Genomic DNA, 21,852 nt, shown 5'->3' on the forward strand with positions numbered 1-21,852 from the left:
GAACCCTCAGCTCCCACCTCCACAGAGAGTGCCCTAAGGTGCACAGGTTGCTCTCCAGAGCTCTGTTGGATCTGAGCCATGTTCAGTGAGGACTATACAAGGGCTAGAAGAAAAGTGACTGTAGTCCTAGGATAGATGATAGAACATGTTCTCAGAGAAAAACTGTTTTTTTTCACTTGCTTAATTAGAATTTCTTAAGATGATGACTGGCTTGAAGTGAACTTTAAGAAAAGAGTAAAAAAACACTGAATCCAAATAGAAATTATAAATCTGATTTCCCCCTGCCTTTGTCTCTTATTCATAAAAGCAAACCAAATTTCACACTGAAGCTTCTGTGCTGGACAGCAGGGGGACTCTCACCCTCTATCACAACCAGATGATCAGAGATGTCTCTGTTTTACAAGGAACAGACAAGAGGTTACAGGGAAGGTCGCACATGTTGAAGCAGTCTGGTTCTGCACATCAAAATGCATTCTTAAAACAATAGAAAAGAGATCAGTTACTCCAATGCATAAAACCTTGGCACTATGTACATGAAACACATCCCAGGGCAGAAAAACATTGGAATCCTTTTCTTCTTTCTTCTCATCAGTATTTTAATTATGCACATGCATAAATCTGTTATAGTAACTCAAACAAGATGTTGAGATTTTCTGTCAGCACTCATCCATGTTGCAGGTTCTAGTAACAAAAAGATGCCCACACAGTCAGTACAAATGTTCCTCGGCAACTTCAGTATGAAATTCTGTTTGGAGAGGAGTTTCAGAGTGACACAGTTGCCAAAAATGTACAGTTCTGAGCACGGTCCCCCTTCTCTCACACATACACGGAACTGCAGCCTTGAGGCATGCCAGAACCCAGGGGTGTGTTTGGAACACACTGTGCTCTGGCTATCCCACCTGGCTGAGTGGAATTCAGTGACAGCATTCAGAAGCAGAATATTTTTAAGGGCATTCAGCTCAGAGCAGACAATATAGAACTGGGGAGGTAAAAAGGCAGCAACACAGTATAAAGGATATAGACTACTGTGAAAAGCACCAACAGCAGGGAGGAAAAACCCAGACCTCAATTTAAACTCTTCTTGAATATGTATCAATTATGCTGTCTAAACGGGTTATTTTCAAGAGGATGCAAACTAGGCCAAAAGCAGCAAAAGACATCCAGAATTGAAGTGCTACAGAAACAATTCTTCCATCCCCTTCACAAACATCACTAGAAAAAGAATCAAAATGCTTTAATCAAACAGGAGATGCCACCTCTGAATGGAGGATCATATGGTTTTTTTGGCACTTTCCTGTCTTATGACAGAAAGTGGCCTAGATCATTAAGTTCAGAGATATACTTGCAACACATGTCAGAAATGCCTTTTGAATAATTTAGTCACAAAGACTGGGAACACAAATCAGCAAGAATTACCACCTGCCAAATGTTCTGTGTGAGGGCACAAGGTTTATGGAGGTTTTGGTATATTAAATGGGCTTTATTGATGGCCAGTGCCTTAGGAAATTCATCCAAGCATGTGGACACAAAAACTACTGATCATAGAAACAAGAAAACAGTAGCAAATCACCACCTGGTCATACCAGTGCTGCCATCATCCATCTGTCATAGTCCAGCGCCAGCTGAACGATGCCAGATTAAAAAAAATCAGAGTAAGCAAAAGCTTGGTCCCAAACACCTTAGCAAATTCTTAACACAAAGTATGAGCTGGGCAAAACAGGCAAAGCATGTGTCTTATTAATTCCAAGTATCACATGTAATACATGTCACCTCCAAGATGAAGAGGAACACTTCCAGACTGCATTCATCCTAATAGAATGTCTTTAATGATGGAGTAGCAGAATTCCAAATTTTGGGTATAATCTCAAAGTGATGTGGTGGCTTTGTCTGCAAGTTCTCTTCTGCCCCTGAGAACAAATCATTCACAAAATGTTCTCCATGACTTTAAGCTTTTCTAGTGTACACTGGTGTCTACATTCATCAGCTAGGTGTTCAAATAGATGAAAACTAGCACCTGGTGTAACCACATGAAAAAAGTTGCATAAATTTTTGCATGCAGTGAATATTTTGATGTATCCAACAACAGAACCAATAGCAAGCAGAGTACAAAACATACTGGAGCACACTCTTCCCCCAGACACAACTTTCTAATGCTGATCCCCTCACTCCAGTGCTTTTCTGCTCATGCTGCAGACTGAGTGTATCTCGGTGTGGCTGTATACTCTCAGAACATAGAGTCAATGATGGCACATACAAATTTTTACAAGCAACAGGAGAAAATTCTGCTTCACTGCTCTGACATTGGAAACACTGCTGCAAAAACTCCAACATATTCGCTGAATTCCTTGAACTGCTTTGCAGTACTGGAGTCAGAAGAAAAATTACTGCACCAGGCAATCTCTGAATCATTGCTTTCTGTAACAGCAGAAAAAAAGGCTTGTCAAGCTGAAGTTCCACCCAAGCTGAATGACAAAGCAGTATTGTTAGGCACAGAATATTTGATGAGTTAAGCTTTCATATGAGTCCAACATTGGAATAGCCATGGCTTAAAATACGCCCCCTACAAAGAACCTTCAGTGACTGCACAGGTCACTTCTGGAGTGTAAATGATGGATCAGTATTTAAACAAACAAACAATCAGGTCTTACATGCCCGATTTCATATATTCTCTCTTCAAGTGAAAAGGGAACATTCTTCTTTCAACATTCTTTCTTGCGTGTTTTAGGCTTAAATTTTAAAGTGCTGTATGCCCCTTCCACAGCTTTGGGCAGGTACATGGGATGCCTTTCCAACCTTTTCCTAGAGCCCGTGGTTCTCCGCTGACTGTTTCTTTGAGATTGCTTAGCTGCTTGGGCTGTATCTTGTGAGTATCTCCGGGGAGCACGAAGGATCCAGTTTGAATGCAAACTATGTTCACTCGTACTGGTAGCAACTAAAAAACAGAAGATAATCTGGGATTAATAGATTGTTAGTGACCTTTTTATCTGCACAGTGAGGGAACACAGCAAGGGTGCTTTCCGGGTCCTCCCTGGAGGTAGAGATCAAGAGAGAAACCTTGTTTCACTGCAGGATATCACTTGAGATGGGATTCATTTTATCTAGAATTTCAACACCTGCAGCATAAATATGTATATGAAAGATAGCCCTTTCAAATACATTCCTTGGGCCTTGCTAAATTGACCTGCTTCAGCTATTCACCCCAGCCTGAAGGAAAGGTGAGAAATATCTATATCCCTCTGCTAATTATACAGGAGAGATTATGACCTTAGATTGGCACATCTTCATTTCTTTGGGCAATCCCATCCTTTCTGATGAAAACCTCCAGTTATTTAGCTTTATCACTAAATGGCTTATTTTTTGATAGTTGTAAAGGAGTCACCCAGCCATTTCTCAAAAAAAAAAAAAAAAAAAAAGAAGAAGAAAAAATACATTTCTACTTTCTATAGCTCTCTAAAGACAGCTTGAGGTAGATATGCAAGGGTGGAGTTCAGCCCTGAGCAGAAGGCAAGCACTATTTCAACTCTGCACATGCTATGTTTGCCATGTAATGACTGCACATAAAATAGTTGCATCCATTCAACAGGGAACAAGTGATGCATTACTCTAATTGTACATATTGCATGTAATGGTCCTAGATTTGGGAAGCAAAATTAGAAGATAACTGATTAATTAAATAAATTAATTAAACAAATGTGATGCCACAATGCTATTCCTCTCTCTACCCTCTGCACACCAAAACCCATCATATTTGGCTGGTTTATACTGCACCATCAAAATCGACATCCACATTTGGCAGATCCATGCCAGGAACTCTCCGCCATCTCTCTGAATCCAGGTCTGCAATGACTGAGTCAAAGAAAGCTATTGCTTCTCTTACATCTGAACTGGACTGCGGGCCTTTTGTTTCCATGGATGCCTGTTGATCAGAAATAGGAGAAAAAAATTAGCCAAGGTTTGGGCAGAATGATTTCTTAGTGAGCAAACCCCTTTCAAAAGATGTATTTGATGCCACACTTCAGGCTGTCAGAAAAGAAACACAGGTCCAGACTACTCCACAGTGTAGAAATCAAAGAAAACGGGACAGCAAATATCAAATATCATCGGACAAATATCCATCCTGTTGCATGTTCAACAGCAACTATCTTCCACTTGGGCACTATGGCCAGGTGTTAAGAAATCCCTCAGAATCCATGTACCAGGCCATTTAATGGGGTGGCTAGGTGACAGTTGGGCTTTGTGGCCAAATTTATTCTGCCTAGCACTAGGCTCCTAAGGAGACACACATTAGAAATGTAGTCATGCAGGGCTCCTTCTGTAATTAATTCTGGGCTCCAGTACCTCCAGAAGATGAGTCAGGACTTAAGTAGGCTGCACCCTCCTCTGCAGGCAGCTCTTTCTCTCAGCTGAAAAGGGATTGAGGGGTAACTTTGTTACTAATTTAAGCATCTTATTAAAATGCCTAGGTTAGGTGAAATTCATCCAGATCTAAATTGCTGAAGTCTTTTTGAAATTAAAAAGGATGGTATGCACTAAAATATGAGTCATTCAACACTGTGATAATTCCCACAGGAAAGCCACACAGTTTAAAATTAGGAGCCTGTCTTGATGAAAAAGGAAATGCCTATCTATAAATGCTGAAGCAGTCATAAAACCTGGGTTAGGGATTGTGAAGGTACATATGAGATGAATAATTCCTGCCAGGCTCTACCTAACGAAGAGACATATATTTTCCTTGCTAGTCCAAGTCAGGTATACTGTCAGGCTGCAATAGCAGCTCAGAAAATTGCTACCCTGGGTTTCAATGAGAGAAAAGGATATGTGCTATATCACAGCTCTGAAAGACCAGACTGTTCCCTGTTCTGTGGAGGCAGAGATATGAACTAGCTGATTCCCCTCCTGACATTATGGGTTGATTGACATCCTCAGAAGTGTTAAAAGATAGCTGCTACCACACATTTACTGGAAATAGTGACTGCTATTATGACTAAGCCCTTATTGGTTAAAAGGCATTTTAAAGACATGCCTATGGGCTCCCAGCATCTGACCCACTATTCTTTTCCACTAGACATAAGTGGCACATTTTGAATCCATGGCCAGTCTGAATCCAGGACCCAGGGATCTTTGGATCAAAACTCCCATGAGGATAGGTTTGTCTGGACAAATTACCTTCCCATAAATCCTGCAGCAAGTTAGAGAAAGAACTGAATTTCCACTGACAGGCAATTTAATAAGAACAGGTAACTTGGGACAAAACCATTCAGGCCTGGTGATAACACAAACCTTGCAATCTGTGAACATAAAATGTGTAGTTACAAAGAAAAATAGGCTGAATCTTGTAAAAGTCTTCTTGACCTCTCCCTAATTTTTACAAAGCCAGAGATGTGCAGCTGTGACCCTGCCATTTGTGTTGGCAAGAATATCCTGCTGATGTTCCTGTCTGTTTCCAAGGAGATGGGTGTTGGAGTGAGCATGCCAGTCATTACCAGGACTGTTCATAAACAGGGGCTAGCTGGCCAAAGTCAAATGACACCATTCTTAGCCTCAGACTGTGGGAGATCCAATTGTTTGTCAAAAAACACATTAAGATTTTGGTGTTTTTCTTAAGCAGTATTTTCAGCAGCAACATTACTTCAAAAAATATGGAAGCAACATTAATCAAAGTCATAGCCTGGCCTAATCAGTAATTTCAGCCCTACATCCCTTCTTCCCACCATCCCCATCATTATCCAGCTTAAAGGCTGCACTGGATAACCTGCAAGTCTCCTGTTGAAGTCTTGTTTGCAGTCGTGTTACCTAAACAGATCATCCCACTTGCTGCAGTCCTTTGTTTTGTCCTCACTGAACCAAGTCTAGAATCAAAGTAACCACTGAACTGTCTAGTAACATGCTAACCTATAAAACTTTTAATTCTAGGATACATCTACACCATAAAATAATCTGCACCATAGATGATATTCCAGTTTTATTTTTGTATTATCATTACAGTAAAGGGTGAAGAATTACACTATCTAGAAATGACCCACCAACTTACTCAAGAACAGAGAAAGGAAACCTTAAGAATTCCTCATGTCCCATATTCTACCAGAAGAGGCTGCACTGATGCTAAATTTAGCACTGACATGTTAACTGACCACTCAGGGAAAAAAAAAATTCCTCCTTGTTTCAGTGAATTTATAATTATTTTGTATAAGTAATTTTGTCAATAACAAGACTGCCAGGAAATCCATGGTTTACTGCATTTGTCAGTCATTAACAGCTATAAATAATCATAGTGAAGGACTCAAAAGTAATTAAATAGAATGTCAGAGCTTGCTCTTTTATAATGTTTTCCATACTCTCATAACTTTTTCCTACTTTCTCTCTCCCAACATTTCCCCCCCTCAGACAGACATATACATTTCTTTCTATGACCAGCCAATAATTTCTAATTTTACACAACTTAGAAAGAATCTTAAGGTATTTAGCAACATTTCAAATAATACAAAAATAAAATGACAACTAGCTGAAAGCAATAAAGCAGAAAACCAATATAGGTGATATAACTCAAATGATTTTGTTGCTTAAGACTAAGCACATGTCAAAAGTTCTTGGAAATTACCTTAGAAGATTCTTTGGAAGGAAGTGGAAGAAATGAATTTTTTCCAGTTTTGGATGATCTTGTGGATGCTGGAGAATCTGCAGCCATATGCATGGATTTCAAGTTATTGATGTTTTCAAGATATTTTTTCCTCAAGGCTAGCAGATCCTGTAGGTACTTCAAGCAGTCCTGAGTCTTAGCATACATCCAGTCTCTGTCTTCCTCTTTTGGCTGAAAGCAAGAGTCGATGCTGGCTGTACTTCTGCACTTTTTTAGTGGTTCACTAACTTTTTCCTGCTCACCTCCAAGGACATACATAGAAGTGCTGCGGATCAATCTCACTGCAGAACCAGCGCCATCACTGTAAGGGATGTCATCTGTCACGTTTCTTCGCTGGGAGTTGGGGTGAAATATAGAATGGATCTTTTTGAACATAATGTGTCACTTCCTCCCCCTTATACTTTTTCTCTTTCAGCTCCTTAATTTAACACTAGGTCTGGCAATCAGCAGCAGTTACCTTTGCCCTCAGCCGACAAAAAATATTTGCCACTTACTGTAATAAGGAGAAAAAAGAAACCTATGCTGCAACCTAACCTGCACCAATTGCTTTCAGTCTAACATTGTGAGAAGCATGATGGAAACACATAAATGTCTTTTCTATTCCATTTGTGTCTGTGAAAGAGCTTTGTCCTTTCCTCTGTTTAAAATATAGTTGAGGAGGTCAAATATCATGTTTTGACCTTTTGTTTGGCGTCTGGTCCCCATAAAAAGCATCAGCACGGAGGCAGGGGTTCCCTCTCCCGCGGCTCCTGCGCGCTCCTGGGCTCCCCTGGGCGCCGGCGGCGGGCGGCCGCGGGGCGCTGGCCGTGGTGCTGATCCGCTCCCGAACGCCGCGGGTGATGCTCGGCAAGAGCCGGCTGGAATCGGCCTCCACAGCGGCTAAAGTCTGGGTGGAAAAGAATAGTTTCTGCCGAGTGGAGTTCAGCTGCTGAAAGAAGTCGCTCTGGGCCTCACCCGACAGTAACCAGGAGATGGCTTCAGCTACCTGATACCACAGCACTGCCAGGGACCAAGCGGATTCAGATGTCAGGCTCTGTTACAGTCAATAAAAATATGCCCTGTGTAAGGGATGCTGTAAAATAAAACACTCTTCCAAAGTACTCCTCTGGTAAAATAATGCAGACAGAAACCTAATAATTTGTATCTTTCCACATTAGTTGTCCTCCTAGATTGGTGCAAGAACATTTAATACAGCGGGTTTGATGATTGATTTTTGGCTGAATGTACTGAGAAACTTTGACTATTATCAGTATACTCGAGGCACGGCTAGTATTTGTGACTATGTGTCCACATCAGGTATGCTTTGGAGATAAGCAGATAGTGAACTGAGGCAATCAACAATGATTTAAAATCAAGCAAAGATGCCCCAAAGAGTTTTCAAAAGAGTTTGGTCAAAAGAGTTTTTATAAGTGATCCTGCCCAAGCATTGACTGCTTGAGGAAAAACAATTATTTTTTAATCAAACAGATATCACCCTGCAACCACTGAGCAAATGCCTTGTAATGCCTCTGGAAGTGTCAGTTGAAGGCTTAGGCATCCAAAGTTGCATAGGATCTCAACAGGAAAGGTATCTTGGCACATAAATTTGTGCCTATTGCTTTGGGAACTCTGAAAACTGGATATTAAGCATACACCACAACCATCTCAAAATGTTCCTTTTATTTATAGCTAAAGTTAGTATGTACGTATAACAACTAAGAATTGAGGCAAACTAGGTTTTTCCACTTTTTCTGCCTTCTAGTAGTAGCAATTCCAATTGCAGCTGAAAGCAGTCTAGAGGTTGATCTGAAATGTAGTCAGCTGTTTGGTATCTAGGACTTGTATGGAGGTATTCCATTACTGATTCTCTCCAAAGGTCTACTCAATCCCACAGCTAGGTAATAGATTAACTTGACTTTATGCTAGCAAAGATCATTAGAACTGTGAAAAAAATATGAGCTTTCTCACCAGATTTACCTGTCTGAGATAAAGTTTTGGGTCATCAATACTGACACAGAATAATAATATTCCCATCTATATATTGATTTCCTTTTCAGAGCAAAAGGCTGTAAGGGGGTTTTAATGCGCTGGACCTGAGTGGGTGAGGTAAATATCTGTCACAGACATTTCAGGGAACTTGCTTACCGAGTTAAGAAAATTATATTTTTCCAGAATAACCATATTAAAAATTTACATAGATTTGCTACATGGGATACTGGTCTTTATTTTTAGACATGGTACAAAACCAGTGAGCCTCAGAGCACTCTAAGGCCTCTTAGATTTCCTAGTCAGAAAACTCACAAATCAAGAAAATCAGTGTGAAATCAATAAAATATTGATAAAGGCCTGAATCAATAAGGTCATTGGGAACTCCACTGAGAAACTGCTTACAGTACCAGACATTGCCTTTCAATTGCAGATTGATTTATAAGCTCACCTAGGCTTATAAAGAGCTACAGGGCAAAAAAACACAGAACCAACCAATGAACCAGAAAATTCCCCTGAGGTTCTGTTGATGAAACCACAGGAAAAGGTGTGTCTCTGAAGAGTAAATCTGATGCTATACACTGCATTTGAAAAACATTTCATATGGGCCATTGCTCTTCCTACCCTGCTTCAACTAAATACTGAAAACATACACTGACATCTCGCTAATAAAAAAAAAAAAAAAAAGCTTTCAGGCTCTAAAGAGAGTTCTCAATTTCAAACATGTTCATTCCCTTTTTTTGTTTTAATCTTGCTGGGTCACATTCATTCTGTGCCAACATATGTGTCATTCCCATTGTCCATGATGTTATTTAAATAAGGAAGCATTAATAAATGCATGAAACAATACAGTAACTGCATTATATAATAGAATTTCATTTGCAGTCATAAAGGGTCATTTAGTTATTTCAGATATGAATGGTTCATTCTATGCTTTGGTAATGGGCAGTGAGACAATCTTTCCTATTGTATATTACTTTGTTTTCTTCAGAGAATCTACTGTAATTTAAATAGCTCCATGGATTTAAAAATTTAAAGAATGAAATAAAGAATATGCTCTACTTTGTTTTCTAAGAAGAGAAATGACCATAGAAATGTCTTTTTGAGACATTTGCCTATAAGGCGTTTGCTTGGAAACATGTTTCCGGGGTAGTGTTTCATTTATTTAAACTCAGTTTCCCATGTACCTGTAAGTGTTCCTTTTTAAGGGAATAACAGGGCAATTATAATTCAGTCACAACCACAGATCACAGGTCTCTTCCCCAGAGTTACTTCTGTGGACTGAATATGCTACTGTTATCTAAGACAGCTGGTAATTAGAAGTGAGGGTCTGATTCAAGAATTATCTCCCTCTGCACAGACACTCATCAAATGCCAAATACAGCTGAAGAATAAAATTTAATTTTCTTAATTCAAAGTTCCAAATTCGTGGACAGCTATTAAATCATATATAAAGACCTCCCAAAGAAAGAGCTTGTGAGAAGCAGATCAAATGGACCAGACTCATCAAATAGATCACACTAAATATTTAATGGCATCTAAGATTACTGGCTTTGACAAGGTGATGCTCACACCTTGCTTGTTCATTTGGCTACTTGAATCTGACTTCATTTACTCAATGCTTTTTTTTTCAAGTCACTTTTTTCCCTATTCCTGCTTTCAACAAGTCTGCCTTCTTCAGAGCTACCACAGCAATCTAAGTTGCATTTAACAACATCCAATGACTCCCAAAACTGTTTTTTTTTATCTAGCCCTGGTATTCTGTCAGCTCGTGATCCTTCATGACTGGGTAGGAAAATCAAGTTAGAAAATCCAATATATGTGCTTTGTTTAACTAAATTAACTACAGAGTTAAAAAAACCCCATAAAATCAAATATACAGATAAATACACAAGTATTTTTATCAATACGTTATTTGTCAAAATGCATTTTTATCTATTGAATAACATGCCAACATGCATACAAATCTATCTACATGATAGTTAAATTTCATTATGAGTGATACAAAGGAATGTCAAATCATCCTTGAAACAAAGTCCTGATTTCAAAGGAAATCTTTGATAAACTGTAGATGACAACATATTCTTTTTTTTATCATAAAGTTTTATCCATCTGTTGTATCATATCAGTTAGGATAATACATTTTATTATATTTTAAAAATTAAAATGAGAACAATTTATTTGCTTTTAAAGAAAAAAAAATCCACACATAAAATATTTGAGTGGATAGAAAAGTTACTGAGGCTTGTGCTATTTTAGCTAGTTCAGAAACTAGAGCACAGTTGTCAGTCTCTGCTGAACTCTTACATATCTATATAGCTGCATAAAAAGTAGATTGTTTGGACAGAGCTAATTGAGAGAGTCCAAAACAGAGGAGAACAGAGTAAGCAATTTATTACAGCAAGTATCAACACTTTTCTCCCTAGTCCTTGACTATATCCTATATTCCCTCGAAGTTCTGCAAAGACACACACATATACAGACACAAAAGATCTGGTAAATATTTAAGAGAAAGATAACAAATGCTGAGAATGCTGAGACCACAGCTCAGTTCTAAAGAAAAAATAGCATCCCTGGCTGCATATGGTAGTAGTTATGAAAATTACTGTTTCAAAGATCACACAGACTTGAAAATATGAGGTGGTGGTGCATTTCCAAATTGTAAATCAGGTGCTGATCATCAGTGCTTTTGGAAGGTGGCAAGAAACATCCACTATTAGAGGTGCAATACCACTGGTTCCCACCTTGCACTGGCTAAAAAGGAAGATGGAAGAAATGACCTTGTTATAAAGTAAAGAAGAATCCTCAAGAATGGCTACATCTTCTCTTTCAGCCCACAGATATTCTGCCTTCCCAAAACTGCAATCAGGAACTGTTTGGTATACTTCCTCTTTTGGGAAGTTCACAAAGTATGGGAAAGGGGATCAATTCTGATGACATGCATTTTAAACATCTATGACTGCTTCTTTGAGGCATTAAACCAGAGAAATCAAGAATGAAATCTTCATTCTCAAGAATGAAGATAAAGATTTTCATTTGAGCTGATTCAGAGGAAAATGCAGTTAAATCTCTCTGTTTTGCCCACTCATCAATCTTGATTTTTAACGGTACGTACTTGAGCCATGTCAGACAACACTAACCTGTCAAGCCAGCTGAGTCAGAACATTGACTCTCCTAACAGAAGATGAATAGGTGTTTTTTGTAAGTCTGGAACATTGTCTTTCCATCTGACCTAAATTTTAATCAAAGTATTACCATTTGACTTAGATTGTTCAAAATCAAAATACACTCTCCATAAATTTTCACCACATGAAAGATTCTGTTCATTGAACAGGTTTCGTTTGTAGCATAAGCATAGCCTGGGACTAACAAAAGCAATAACTCCACTCCTACTATGCATAAGAAAATAAAGAAATGCCAATTAATGTGCAGTGACATGCATGGAAAATTATTACACAAGTGAGATATCAATACTTTAAAAATATTATTGTTGTTGTTGCTGTTGTTGTTGGGAAAATTTTTGTGTATATTCTGTGACAAAGCAATAAGATGGACATTAGTGAAACACACCCTGCTTTAGACTTATGTCTACAGCTGTTGTTTGGCAGCCTTTTCAGAGGGTGAGAGGTTACCACACTTATCCCCTGCTGTATCTAACCTCCTCCTTCCTTTTGTTTCCTCAAACAACCCTGCTATCATTAAAAACTCCATCTCTGTGACAAGCTTGACAGGGAACTTTGTCTTGTCTTCTGTCACACGGGATCAAGGGAGCAAGCAGTTGGCCTTACTTGTTTTGTTGGAGGAATTCATGTCCTTTTAGTGGAAACTCTGTTAGGATCTTTCAGGGCTTTGTTAGTCTTTGTTGAATTAGGTATTGTCTCGCCTCTTGAGTCCTTTGTTCCCAAAATGGCTGAAGAATTATTGTGATGTCCAGCTTGTTGCCTGTCACATCCATCACCCATTGATGGAGTCTTTGGCAGGTGAATGTAATAAATACTCAAAATTCCTTCATGATAGCTCAATGAGGAATGGAGGTCATAAGCAGCAGCTCTTCAAATTGGTTTATAGAACACAAATATTTAAATGACCTGCCTGTCTTGATCTTTAACTGGATCATCTGTTACTCATTCCAGTTAAATTCTAATGCAAAATTATCCTTCCAATAAAGGATGTCCATAGGAGGATTTATGAAAGGGGACAGTGTATCTTTGGTAAGGGCTGCCAGACTCCATCAGTCATTCCCAGGCAAGGCCTTCTCACAATACCTCCAGACTTTTTCATAGGCACCCTTGGATCTCTGCTTTCCATGCTTATCTCCTTCCTGCTCTGCTAACCCAGTGAAACAGGGAAGCTAATTTAAGTGGAGAAGGACCAGTTTGGCTGGGATATCTGAGAAAGAGGGGCTCAGTGCAAGTGAGGTATCATTTGAGCTCTAGGGAAGATGGAAAGACAGAAGAAATACATCTTCAGCACTTACCAATAATGGGATTTTTCGCATGTTAACTTTTTTCTGCTCGTATCACAATGTCTCTGGGAAAAAAAAAAAATACACCTGTAAATGGTCAAAAACACAGCCTGCCCTGTCCCTGCCCCTGCTGCTACAACATAATTAATCAAAGGGGACTTTTATCTTTGCTATAAGTTTCTTGAACACATCTCCTAGTACATCTCCTTCAGCATATGCAAAAGCACTTCCAGAGTGAAGCAATTTTGGTCACACTAAGGAGTACAAGGAGCCAGCCAGGACCCTTTCAGCAAGGAGCAGCTACACCTGCAGTGATCCTACAAGACGTGAATCCTACAACACCATCACTACCATGAGCATGCCTCACAAGCCATCTGCTCCAACAACTACTGACATCGCTCCATGCACTGTGAGAATTAAAAAGTTTTTACTGATAATAGGTAGCTCTCTGAAGAGAAGCAACCCAAAATAGACAGGATAATTATTTACCAGGTTTGGTAGGAGCAGTTTTTGTCACCTCTCTCTGAGTGGTCAGTAAAGAAGCAGGAGAAGACTGATTCCATGTTTTTCTTTCACATTTGCCAGTTTTAACAGAAAGTGTGGTTGCTGGTAAATATGAATTCTTTCTCACTGGATAATTTGATCTTCTGCATCTACTCACTTCCCACTTACCCAGCCTTCCACAGTTCTTGTAACACAGCTGTGTATTAAGACACATTTAAATGACTGGGGAAAGAGAAGAAGAGGTGGCTACACAGCCTTTCCTACCACTTTCAAGCTAAACTCCAAAGAGCATTTCCCCTATACTCCCTGTGAATAGCCAAATCATATACACAGGTGTGGCTATTTGCAGGGGCAAAGAGAGTTAAGTTGGATCCTCTGAGGAATTTTCAATCAATTAACACCTTCTTCCAGAGTAGCTGATCTTTGATGTGGGATCTAAATATGAGAGGAAAAATATCATACTAAAGCAGTGGCTGCACAGAAGCTGCATAGAGGCCCACTGCCAGCCTGTAGGGCACAGGGTAGCTGCTTTGGGGTATCTAGACTCAAAAAGCCTTCATGAAGCCCTTTGGCAACTTGCAGATGTGGACACTTCATGTGTCCCTGGTGTAGGTGTTGTTTGCAGTGGGTCCACCGTTGAGATGGCTCACCAATAATACTGAAGAAAGTAAGACAAAAAAAATTAAACTGTTATCTACTCACATTCTTAAAACAACCTGGAAAGTCTTCGCAAAGGAAATTTCAGCCAGGTCAGAAAAAACACTGAGATATAGGCGCAGGCGGTTGTGGATGGTGAGATGGGTTCACAGCTTGGCCAGGTGTTTGCAGTGATCTGCAAAAGCAAATGACACTTTTCAGGCTGAGATACCTGTTAAATTCACAATGCTTGCAAGTCAGCTTAGTCTGTGCTCAGAGGAATATGGAGATTTTTTATTCCTTGTCCTGAAATGTAGCAGAATGTGTGCCTTTGGCCCAAGGTGAGCAAAACATGGAGATGCTAATAGTTTTTTTCTCTGTGACCTCCAGGTCAGGCAGGAGTGAGTGAAACTAGGTTAACTGAAACAGAAGGAAACATTTATGTGAACCCTGGTGAACTGGAACAGCTGAGTCTTACAGGCCTGTAATCTGAGCATCAGCACAAAATGAAAGGGACAGTCAGATTGGCAAGGACTGAGGCAGCCAGCATTTCTCTTGTGATATTTTTTTCTAAAACCATTATTCAGAAAAAGCATCTTGAGGAAACTGTGGTATTTCCAGAAATGCACAGGCCAATGTTACAGATCATATGGCTTCCAGAGCTGGCAGCAAGCAAAGGTCACTGCATCTCTGAGTCAAAACATACTTAGCAAGGACTTCGTGGAGGATCTGCAACACATCCACTAGGGCTAAGCAAATACAACACGAATATCCAGAAAAAATTGCTGCAATGGAAATGAGCTGCAATCTATCATCTATAATTCTCCCTGCATAAAAAGAAATCCAACTGTCTGAAAACATGAGGCAGCAGAAACTGAGTTGATATTTCAATTTAATTCACTTCAGTTCACCTTATTGACTTCAGCAGTATGCAGAACACTATCTTTTATCATGCAAGTGTCACTGTTCTTCATTTTTTGCATAGTCAATATGGTTATGGTTATTGATGTGCTTATGAAATATGCACTAAGATTTCTTCACAGTTTGCCTGGATGTGTGCTTGTGAATATCAAAAATTGTTCTGTGGTATCTGGGTGGGGTTTTTTGGGAGAAATTGAAGTGGTTTCAGGGGGAAATAGGTAGGCCACCTTCAAAAAACCCAACCTTCACAAGATCACAGATCGTTTTGCAAAGTTCATTACTGTTGTGGAGCCTATAATGTCATTATATTTTCCAAGAAGTGCTCTATTTATTCCATTTCATTGTCGCATCCTGGCAGAAGTGATTATGTTGTTGTCCTTACTCTACCTGACAACAACCTTTTTTTTTTTACTGTGCAGAGACCAGGCTTTGCTTTCTGCCTTTCCTGAGCCGGTGGGTTGGCTCACAGTACCTCAGCTACTGCCAGAACATCTGCAGAATATCCTGCCTGGCCTTCAGTAAAAGACAACACCCCTCCTTACCCCTCCTTACTGCGTTCGCTTCTTGCGTGAATTGAACTGCTTGTCCCAAACTTCAGAGATGCTGGGAGTTCCTGGCTGTTTTCATTGTGTTTGTCTCCTCCCGAGTCAGCTGCGGCTTGGAAGCGGCGGGATGCTCACAGGGACCCGGCAGCGCCGGTCCCCGCGCTGGGCTCCCTCGGCGCCGGTCGGCTCCACCGCTAGATGGGAGCCTCGGCCGCCCGAGGCGCCGCTGCGCGCTCCGGCTCCGCGGAACCGGCATTTACCCGCCCCACGTCAGACACCGAAATAACAACTTTCTCTGGACCAAGACACTCCTTTAGCTCGTACAGGGAAGGTATAAAACCGTGTAAACCTCCCAGGCGTGGTGGTATTCTTAGGCAAAGCTGTAGAGATTACTGCAGCTGTATCTGTAGAGGTGATACGAAGAACACACAAGAGTGGCCACGGAAGAGAACGGAATTACTTCTTCCCTCCAGTCTCAGCACAGGAGGTGATCCCTGGTGGTTCATAGCTAGGCTTGCACTGAGGTCCCCAGGGCAGCCCTGAGTTCCCAGGACATAACAGAAACAGGAGGTATATATTCCAATTTCCCGACAATATTTCTGGCTGCAAGCAACACATAAATGAAGAGTGAGTTTTCAATGGTTGCTATAAGAAATTACTAACAAAATGTTTCTCATGAATGAATATTTTTACTGTCTTATTTCCGAGAAGCTAAATGTGAATTTTTATGTTACGGATTCAAGGTGCTTAGGATGCATGGCTCTCATGGGAATATTCTCTAACTGAGAAAGTAGCTCTCAGTAATGGGATATGAACTGCTGAATACTCACAATTATGAACTCAGAATTTGCTTCTGCAGAAAACTCATGTAGGCTCTTCGCCAATATTAATGATATCAATGGGAGATATTCCTGCTCCCTAATGCCAAGCCAGATGCTGAGAACCCCACTGCTTTAGGAGACAGCAAATTCTTTTCAATACTTATACAAAGCAAACAGAAAACACTGTTTATAGAAATTTGCTTAGAGAGTCAGAAAATGGTTTATTAGAAGAATTTCTGATGCTCAAGCGTCGTTAGTCCTTACTTTTATAAGACTCTAGAATGCTCCTTGTTTCTTGCTTTTCAATTATTTTTTAATAAAAGTGCAGGTATCTGACAATAATTTTGCTGCATGTCTATGACTGCATTAGGTGCATTAGGTACATTCAGCATTAGAGTTAGCATTCAGTTTACATTAGATGTCATGCATCTGTATCTGTGCATGAACATCAGATAGTGAAAGGTCAGACCTCCGGTTCTGAGAGCAATAGACACGGCATGGATTACATTTACCTAAATAAATTCTCTTTTTACCCCCAGAATATCTGGGTTTGCCTTTTATGACAGCTGGAAAGACAGTGCTCTCGCCCAGATTGGATTGTGCACTGTTCAGTGGAGCTCTAGAGGGTACAAGCTAAAATTGCCAAAAAGCACATAGCCAGTGTGGGCTATCCCAATGTGGTCATGCTTGCACAGGGACATCAGCCTGTTCCATCCCACAGTCCAGACATAGCTCTTAAAGGTTGGCCCTTGAGCTGGTATAGGCAAGTTAATTCAAGAGATTTTACTCACATTCACTGGAGTCAGGATTTGGTACACACTAGCACAGATCAGGTAGGAAAAAGAAAACCTATGGATTTGTTTTTGTTATAAAATAGCTGGAAACTTCATATTGCCATTTGTAAATGTACTGTGTGTAACACAGAGAGCAGAATCAAAGCTTTTATGGGCCTCACAAGCAGCTCTTTTCTTTGGGTGGCAGCTCATCCCTCTAGAGCTCTGCCTGGGATTAGAATTGTGCTGTCATTACTCTAGATGTCATTAACCCCTTCTGTTAATTTAAATCAATCTATTTTATAGTGCTGCTTGGTTTTATTGGTTGTCTTTTTTTGATATTGGGACAGAAGGGGGGAGAAGTACCATCTCTGTGAAGCAATTGCATTTTGATAGGCAATACTATTGCTTATTCCAGGAAGAAGAACACTTTATAAGAAGAAGAAGACCACACCATATAGTTGTTCTCCCAGTAGGATAAGCTACTTAAAATTTACAGGTAGTGTATCTAACATTCCAAAAATTTTACTTTTCCTGGTAAATTGTCTGTTTAGTGTAATCACAGATAACACTGGAAATAATTGTAACTGAAATGGATGAAAAATCTTGGACTTGGCCATGGTTTCTTTACCTACACATTCCCATTCATTCCCTGGGTTACAACATGGTCTTGCACCAGCTGGAGCTTATAGCTAAACTTGCTTCAATTTGAGCACTACAGGACAATAGTCTGAACTGATAATATCTAGCTTGTATACATATTTTATATGGTAACAAGGAAAGGAAGAAGCTATAGCTCAATAGAAGAAAAAAAAAAACACTAAACACCAACTGATAGGAATCATGAGCAGGTGCACTATTAGAAAAGACTCTGAAATAATATCTGAAATGAAATACATGTCAGGTTGCCAGTGTCTCTGTAAGAAGTGCCACTTACTCTGACAGCCATTTGGAGGATAAAAGCAAAATGTTCATTCTCAGCAGTATCAGTACTGATCAATGGATGATGTCACTATTCCATCACTGTCTATTGTGGCAGGAATTGTGTTCATTGAATGGAAAAGTGTAAATAATAAATATGTAGTAAGCTTCTATATACAGCACCTTTTTGTCATACTAAATTTTTCAGTTTTCTGTGATTTGCAGATGCCTGAGATTTTGCAAGTGGAAATTCCACACAGACAGGGTGGAAGATGCTATATGTGAAGAGATGAGAATGCCAGTCTGATAACTATAACTTTAATCCATAATTGATTTCAGTTTTATTTTAATACATAGTTATTCACACAGTCATGTGAACGTTCATTTAATGGGCCGAATTGCTGAAATTTTTTCATCTTTTAATAAGCTAACTGCTACCTAGACATGCACCAGATTCAGTAGATTCACAATCTGTTCCTTAATCTAATTACTGATAAAGGTGTCTGCAGAAAACGTTTTTGGATTGTTGAGTTTTACAAAGTTTAATGTTGTTTTACCAGCCAGAGATATAAGTTTAAGGCTTCACTGGTCCAGTGTCTGATACAATTAGGTTAATAGCATGAAGCCACTGGAGTGTGGGGATGCAGGCAGACTGCTCTGTGCCCAGGAGTTAGAGCTACGGTCAAATTTGCCCTTGCTGTCAAAGAAAAGAGAACAGCAATGACAACAGTTGCTAGAAGGATCTTCCTAGAAATAAAAACTGGCAGGCTCTCCTTGTATGCTCATGCCCATAGGCAGCTATCCTACAAAGTGCTCGCACTTCCTAGAAATTTCAGCAGGTTTTTCTGGCCATGGGTAGAGAACTTTTCAGAAAGAAAAAAACAAAACAAAACAAAATCCCCCCAAAAAACCAACCAACCAAACAAACAAACAAAAAAACCAACAAAAAACAAAACAAAACAAAACAAAACAAAAAAAACCCACAAACCAAACCCCCAAAAAACCAAAACCCAAAGAAACAATTTGGTCTAATTTTTAATGCTGCGCTCCTCATGTCTGAGTCTTTCCTTATGTAGGCAAAAGCATGAGAACATTAGAAGAGATCACAATGAGGCCTCTCTGTGAGAACTCATCTCAAATGACTTTCATACCCCTGGAAAAGTCCCAAATTTGTTAGACTTCTTTCAGCAACTTCCTAAGTATGGGGGTTTTCTTCCCCATTTCTTTCCAGCTCATCACCTACATTTTTGTGAAGTCTTTTCTTTATTTCTATCCATCTCCTTCCAAACTGTGTTCTAATTGAGCTGTAACAAACTCAGTATTGGAATGACTGGCTAATTGTCATCCTTGGCCACTGTTCTCCAAGTTTAATGTCACAGATAGCTGTGCACTCCTACAATAAAGGTTTCACTTTGACAGAGATGTAAATACAGGGAGCTTCTGCCTTGAACTACACCCTCTGTCATGTGTATTAAATGGAAATTATTACAAAATGTAAGTGAGAAAGAGCCTGAGGTGTGTGTGTGTATACATACATACATACATATATATATATATATATATATATATATATATATATATATATGTATATGTACCCATGAAACCCATTATCCCAAGTGCAGTCAGATTTCAGCTACTTATAAACTGCTTCTAGATTTTTCTCTTTTCCACAAGTTAAAAAAAAATTACTCCTAGTCGTAATCCTGTTCTTGTGTAATGCAGAAAAGGAGGTGACAAGGAGGGACTGGAAAACACACAGCTAATTAGGGGGAATGTTCTCATTAGTGAGATGAATGATCACCACATGACCACTCATGGAAGGGTCAGACTCTGCTTTTTCACTGGCACTGAAGGCCAGATTATCCAGAATGTTAGGGATGTTCCCCGCTGCATAAGCATGAAATAATTTCAAACAGAGCCTTAAAGGAGCAAGAGATAGCTAGAGAGAACCCCTTAAAGAAAACCTGTCCTGGTTTCAGCTGGAAAAGCATTATGTTCATAAAAATGTTATGAAGATGGAAGGAAGGTAAATGGCTATTATATGGCTCAGGTCCCAAAGCAGCCTGTGTTCACAAAGCACTGCACTCAGTTTCACAAACCTTGTTCCAGATGCCCTATTGCATGAATTCAGTCAGCATGATTTGGAACCTGAACTGCTAAGTCCACATGACTTGGGAGTGTCCCCACCAGCTGTGGAATCTCAGAACTGTGCTCCATTCCTTTATACAGACATATCTTCCAACATCTTCCTTCCAAAAACGTCGGTGAAAAGGACTGAAGGTCACATGAAGGATATTTAATTGTGAAGTGGGAAAGGAAGCACTTGATAGCTTTTTAGTAGCCAGGCTTTGAATCCCACTGACAAAAGCTAGAGTGGGTTTCTAATTCTCTGTAAGTAGCCCCTTTCTTCTCATGTCCATATGTAATTTCAAAGCAGCAGATAAAGAAGCCCATCACTTAAAGAGCTATATTCTTACAAAATATCAGTTGAGCTGCTGGAATTCAAATGCCTCCAGAAGATGTGAGACATGTGACTTCTACAGATCTTGGTGTAAAATGAAATTCAGATAAACACCAGTAGCACCTCATTACACAACATCTGCCTTCTTTGCAGCTGCTTTCCATGTCCCCAGGTGGAACTGGTCACCTGACCCCTGAATATCAATAAAAGCTCATATAATCCCATGACAAATATGTATACATACAAGGCAGCATTCCAACAAGCTGCTTGTTTGGTCATTGCCATCTAGACTCGAATTATGTGAATTTTCTGGTTCAGGGCACAAAACCCACCTTGCAGGTACATACATGGGATACTGGCTTCACTAACTCTAAGTGCTGATGTTAGTTGTTTAAGATGCCACCTACTCTCCCAAAGCATGCTGCCTACTACTTGGAAGAGAACAAATTCCTCAACGGATGACTCAGAAGACCTATTTATCTTCCCTGACTTTGAAGGAAGTCCAGAGTGATACGTGTCACATTCTGGGTGTCTAAACTTCATCAGATGGACTGTTTCCCCACAAATCTTCTCCAAGATCCTCTGCTACCTGACAGAGAGGGAGATATCCTGACACACAGACATTCCAGTGCTGTTCAGGGCAGCAGACAGGCAGCCCACAGCCAAGGGTCCACTGCAAGCCACAGCAACACCCCATCCCTTGTTCCCTGGGCAGGGCACTCAGCATCAGGAGAGCTCCTTTTTATGCAAGGGATTTTTGCTAAGCTGTGGTGCAGAAGAGTGAGGACTGGACTTCAGACATTTCTTAATTGAATGGAAAAGAAAAGAAAAAAGAAAAGAAAAGAAAAAGAAAAGAAAAGAAAAAGAAAAGAAAAGAAAAGAAAAGAAAAGAAAAGAAAAGAAAAGAAAAGAAAAGAAAAGAAAAGAAAAGAAAAGAAAAGAAAAGAAAAGAAAAGAAAAGAAAAGAAAAGAAAAGAAAAGAAAAGAAAAGAAAAGAAAAGAAAGAAAGCCAAGTTGTAACTGAGGAGCAGTTATAAAAGTAGTTCAAATAGCAGTATGATTAATATTTTGGAAAGGTTTCCTCTTATAACCACATCTGCACAAATAGTGAGAAAAGCAAATAGCAGCATCTCTTGTTATAGACTAAGTAAATATTCTGCTACTGAAGATGATGTGGAAAGCAGAGTTGTTTTTTTAAAATAA

General features: G+C 39.7%; 1 protein-coding gene across 1 annotated transcript; it reads right to left on the reverse strand.

Annotated features, from left to right (window-relative positions):
- Positions 1-2,537: 2,537 nt before the first annotated feature.
- On the reverse strand, positions 2,538-7,012 carry C2H13orf42 (chromosome 2 C13orf42 homolog). The gene is made up of 3 exons (XM_077781414.1): positions 6,599-7,012; positions 3,769-3,916; positions 2,538-2,932 (listed from the first exon to the last, which is right to left on the reverse strand). Exons 1-3 carry the CDS (start codon positions 7,010-7,012, stop codon positions 2,700-2,702), a joined length of 795 nt encoding a protein of 264 aa, XP_077637540.1. The 3' UTR covers positions 2,538-2,699.
- Positions 7,013-21,852: the final 14,840 nt, after the last annotated feature.

Source organism: Lonchura striata, chromosome 2 (genome assembly GCF_046129695.1).
Source record: "Lonchura striata isolate bLonStr1 chromosome 2, bLonStr1.mat, whole genome shotgun sequence".
Classification (NCBI taxonomy): domain Eukaryota; kingdom Metazoa; phylum Chordata; class Aves; order Passeriformes; family Estrildidae; genus Lonchura; species Lonchura striata.

Coding starts and splice junctions, on each gene's coding strand:
- C2H13orf42 (XM_077781414.1), bottom strand. CDS start 7,012: ATGTTCAAAAAGATCCATTCTATATTTCACCCCAACTCCCAGCGAAGA. Junction 3,917..6,598: donor CTTCCAAAGAATCTTCTAAG/GTAATTTCCAAG, acceptor TCTGATCAACAG/GCATCCATGGAAACAAAAGG. Junction 2,933..3,768: donor TGTGGATGTCGATTTTGATG/GTGCAGTATAAA, acceptor TCTGTTTTTTAG/TTGCTACCAGTACGAGTGAA.